Source organism: Octopus bimaculoides, chromosome 4 (genome assembly GCF_001194135.2).
Source record: "Octopus bimaculoides isolate UCB-OBI-ISO-001 chromosome 4, ASM119413v2, whole genome shotgun sequence".
NCBI lineage: Eukaryota > Metazoa > Mollusca > Cephalopoda > Octopoda > Octopodidae > Octopus > Octopus bimaculoides.
In genome coordinates, this window is record NC_068984.1 from 29,027,632 (window position 1) to 29,032,672 (window position 5,041).

The 5,041-nt window shown below is 32.1% G+C and overlaps 1 protein-coding gene across 1 annotated transcript in view; it reads left to right on the forward strand.

The window, feature by feature from the left end:
- The first annotated feature begins 1,069 nt into the window (after positions 1-1,069).
- Positions 1,070-5,041, forward strand: part of LOC106883834 (uncharacterized) — a 14,857-nt gene continuing 10,885 nt past the window's right edge. Inside the window, exons 1-2 of the mRNA XM_014934972.1 lie at positions 1,070-1,201; positions 2,212-2,273. Of these exons, the coding sequence (XP_014790458.1) occupies positions 1,070-1,201; positions 2,212-2,273 (194 nt within the window). The remainder of the gene's footprint in view (positions 1,202-2,211; positions 2,274-5,041) is intronic.

Here is a 5,041-nt window from a genome sequence, read left to right on the forward strand (position 1 = left end):
CTACTACATCCTTTGAATCATGCTTTGTATTTATTTTTCAGTCAAATTTCATTTTATCTGTTTTTATAAGGATTCAGAATATTGTTTTGAGCAGTGGTTCCCAATTTTTTCACTATCAAAGGTTCCTCTTTTATTTAAATGACTTTTCCTAGGCTTTTGAAAAGTCTGACTATTTAATGAGATGATTTTATTGAGTAACAACAAAACTTGTTACACCACCTTCAGCTTACGACTGAAAGATATTAGCAAATGAGAAACAATATATAATTGAGTAATTATAAAGTTTACTCTGCAGCCCTTTAAAATTTTGTACCTAGCTCACAGACTTCCAATACTATACTACCTTTGTGGACCTCCAGGGGTCTACAGACCCCATCAAGTTAGGAACTACAATCCTAGATAATATGCATCTAAATATGACTGTTATATTCAAAATGTTTAACAATACAGGTTTATCATAACAAATTACCTGAAGAGTGAATAAAATTGCTAATTGCCATGTCTTCCAAACATAGGTTAACTATAACATTTATTTTTAAAATGTGCCAAAATCTCAGTGGAAATTAAGAAATTTAAAAAACAAAACAAAAACTAAGAAAACAAATTTCTCAAATATTATATTAAAAACCACTGGTGTAAGTAATATCAAGTTAAACATTTTTACAACTGAGAATAATTAATAATTTGATTAAAAATTAACTTCAGTCCCATCTTTCGGAAGTACTTTTCATATTTTCTAAAATAGGTTTAAAAATTAAATTATTTTTAATGGTAAAACTTGAAGTGGATAAAGTTATAAATAATCTCATATGTAGACTATTGGATAGAAAAACGCTGAAAGCTTCCCAGGGAACTTGAACAATTAAAAGTTATTTACTTAGTACCTCTCAAACTTTCTAAATTCTTGTAATGTAGACAGTTTTGAAAATTATTTGAAAGTAAATCCAAATTATGCTAGAATATTTTAAAATTATTTCAGAAGAAATTTGAAAACACTCACAAGCAGTGCATTTCTCAAAATGGAAAATAATAGGTATAACAGGGTTTAAAAAAAGCAACAGATCACTACATGTCTTCACATGATAACTTAAACAATTTCCAGGACAGTTTAGCTTTTGTGTCTCTACATCGTGATCGTAACATGTCAGGAAATACAGATTTTAACAAAAGAAAAAGAAAACCAGATGAAAATTACACTGCTGTATTGATTTTTACCTATCTCGAATATTGCTCTTTGATTTCCATAGGGATTTCATTGAATAACAGAAATTTGTATTTAACCATATCACTAACAGCAGCAGTCAACCGTAGCTTTTGTTAAAGTGATGTTTTGTCTGTTCATGGTGGAATAAATATCAAGTGCCATTGTAGTTAGGTAGGGATTTGTACCATAGTAGATAACAGACTCACTTTCATATAACCTGGCATTATTAGCTTGTACATTATATGGTAAAGATAACATGCTAAATGTACTTCATTTGATAGGGAGTTGAAGTTGGTGGGAAAGAGTTGTACCAACACAAACATTAACACCTGAACAGGAAGCTACACAAAGCAAAGAAAAAACATATAATTGATGAATAGTAGTATTTTTTAAACCTGTTATCCACAAATCTCTGGGATGAGGGAGAGAGAGAGAGATTTTGAAAGGATGGAAGAAAAAGAAAGCAAGGAGGAAAAGAAGGAAACAGTAAATCCAGATAAAAAACATAAAATAGAAAGGAAGAGTGCAGGATATGCAGAAAAGATAGAGAGGAAATGAAAAAGGAAAGTAAAAGATGAAAATATAGAAATGTGCAGTGATAGGATGACAAGAGAGAGAAAGAATGAAAAGCTGATAGAGGGAAAATGAATGAGAGAAAGGCAAAGGAAAATGAATGACAGGAAGAGAAATGAAAGAGAAAGGGAATAAAAAGCAGAGAGAGAGAGAGTGGGAGAGACAATAAGAGATTGAAGGATCAATACATATGAGAAGTTCTGAAGTTTCTCCTTGACTTTCCAACCATATTGATGCTTACTAATTAGAAACATTTCTAAAGAATGATATGAATATATTGACTTGAACTAATGTAGTTAATTATCCATAATCTTTAGTTATCAACACCAAGCTTATATTTCAAGGAAACCATGTGTTGAAGAATTAGGCAGTTATCAATTTTCTGTCATGTATGTTGTAAAAGTATTGATTTTTTTTTTTTTATTCCTCTACAGTCAACAAAAGGATCTTTGCTGATGGAAATGTTCAATGAGCTGCAACAGTCATTATGGTTAAGGCAAATGAACTAGCACAAACAGCGAGATATAATAATTCTTCGAAAGCTACTAAATGAAATAAACTTTCAGAATTGTAGATTAATTCCAGTGACCACCATTCTATATTCTAGCTGAAATCCATAAAAACAGCAGTGTAAATTATGAAGTGCATCTTATAGGAAGCTGTGAATTTGTCACAAATGGCATAGTGAGAGAATAATTAATCTTAAATCAAGAATTCAAACTCAGATACATGAATCATGCAGTAATTAGGTAAGGCTCATTTACATTAGTTACTTATTCTATCAAGCTGAAATCTATGGCATCACTTCCCACATTACAGCTGAGTGATTTAATTGTTAGGCAGTCAAACTGAAAGTCATTTAATTCTCAAAGCCATGTAGATATATATTATACTCATTTATTGTGCTTTTAATTATTAATTTTTCTGTATGTGATAGTGGATTTTCATCGATGAGTTCTTGAAAATTGGTTATTTTCCCTAAAACTATATATATATATGTTGTTGTACTTGGGGATGGTCATATTGCCAGTTTAGCCAATAAAAACACACGCACTGTATATTTGGTGTTAATTTTTTTTTTTTTTTTTCAGCTTTATATTACATTAATCTTAATCTTAATCTTATTTCGGCCAGAGTTCTTTCGTCACACTTCTGTGACCTCATCAGTGGTCCTTTGTTTCCTTCTTTCTTATGTGTATCTCACCTTGCTAACTATCAGCCATAGATTTCAGCTTGATAGAATAAGTAACTAATGTAAATGAGCCTTACCTAATTACTGCATGATTCATGTATCTGAGTTTGAATTCTTGATTTAAGATTAATTATTCTCTCACTATGCCATTTGTGACAAATTCACAGCTTCCTATAAGATGCACTTCATAATTTACACTGCTGTTTTTATGGATTTCAGCTAGAATATAGAATGGTGGTCACTGGAATTAATCTGTTTCAACACACGATTTCACATAAAAAATCTTGCAAAACAAATATATATATATATATATATATATATATATGATGATGATGATCTTTTAGTTTCCATCAATGAAATCCACCTACAAGACACCAGTTAGACCAGGGTGCCACGCAGTGGAACTGAACCCAAAACCACGTGCCTGGGAAGCGAACTTTTCTATGACACGATGTTGTGCCTAATGTTCATGTTACTGAGAGAAATGAACAGTAGAATTAGAAGTGTATCAGACGAAATGCTTTGAGTATAGTTATGTCCCTTTTCATTTGCTTTGTACTTAATATTTTTTAAAATAAATGCTGTCTGTTCTATATTAGAAGTTGTTGGCTCAAGTGATTATATATGAGTTAATATAAAGAAAATAAATAGATAAAAATTTGGCCTATATAAGGTTCAATTTAGTTATTCTTTATGCCAAAATATTGAACTTTATAATGAAAGAAACTTCTTAGGCAAAATGTTTAACATCTAAGTAAACTCAACCTTCAAAAGTAAGCTGCACTGAACATTATTCTTCTTAGAATAGAGATAATCTTATACTAGTTATAATGCATTAGAATACCTAGAGCTTTATTTTCACACAAACTATCTGATTCACAGGGTAAAAAAAAGATATTGTGTGTGTTTTGTGAGTGTATGTGTACACACGCACATACATATGTAAGCACATCTCTCACCATATATAGAAAGATGTCTCTGACCACTATAACACCAAGTGCTTTTATGAGGCCCTTTCTGAAGACTACTCCAATATCAAATAATGGCAATTTAATAATCACAATTGGCTATTTAGCTGGACATACTGAAGACCATCATGAGGGAGTGCTGTCTTCACAAACCATTTATCTATCTTAGTGACCACTAGGGCACAGAGTATGGAACCCTGCCAAAAACTTAGGTAGAGCAGCTTATTTCTAGCTTAGTGCTTTTCCTACATTTGCCTCACATGGAAAATGGCACTAGTACTACTCTCCTGACATAAAGCCAAACACTGTCTCATCTTAGCTAATTTTGTTCCCAATCAATTTGGTTATAACTATTTCTGCAATTTTTATAAACTTGACCAGCAATTTGGTACCACTGTTATTTCCCCTCTCTAGCTCTCTTTTTAGCCCTTGTAGTAAAGTAACAGTGATGCAGCTATACCCATCATATTAGGATTGACATGTTCCTGATTGACAAAACATATGACTAGCCCATATCCTACTCTGCCAAACTTGCTAAGCATCTCTGTGGTAACTCAACAGGCTAGGTGATTCTCAACCTTTATATCCTTAATTGTCCTGTCTGCCATACTACTGTTAACTTAAATGGCAGGTCCCTCTGTTCAATATACTTGGAAGAGATTCCAACTCCCCCCCCCCCATAAACTCTCTACATTCAAGAGCTTCTACTAGTACCACATCCTTGTCACTTTCTTTTCTGCACCAGTAAGAGAATGTGTACAATTGCCATTCTATACATATTCTCAACAACATCTTATTCTCTCAAACCCACTGCCTAGCAATCCAAAACACCTCATGCTTCTGATCTTGACATTACGAAACATCTACAAAACTATTTATACATGTGTATGTGTGTATGCGTGTGTGTCAGCATATGTACATGTCTGTGTGGTCTGTGTATTTATGTATGTGCGTACATGTGTACTCACAAGCAAGTAACCACTAACATTTTCCAAGTAGTTAATCACTTTTGTAGATATAAATTTTTACAACATTCACACTCACGCCATCTCATATATATATATATATGTATATATATATATATATATATATATATATATATAT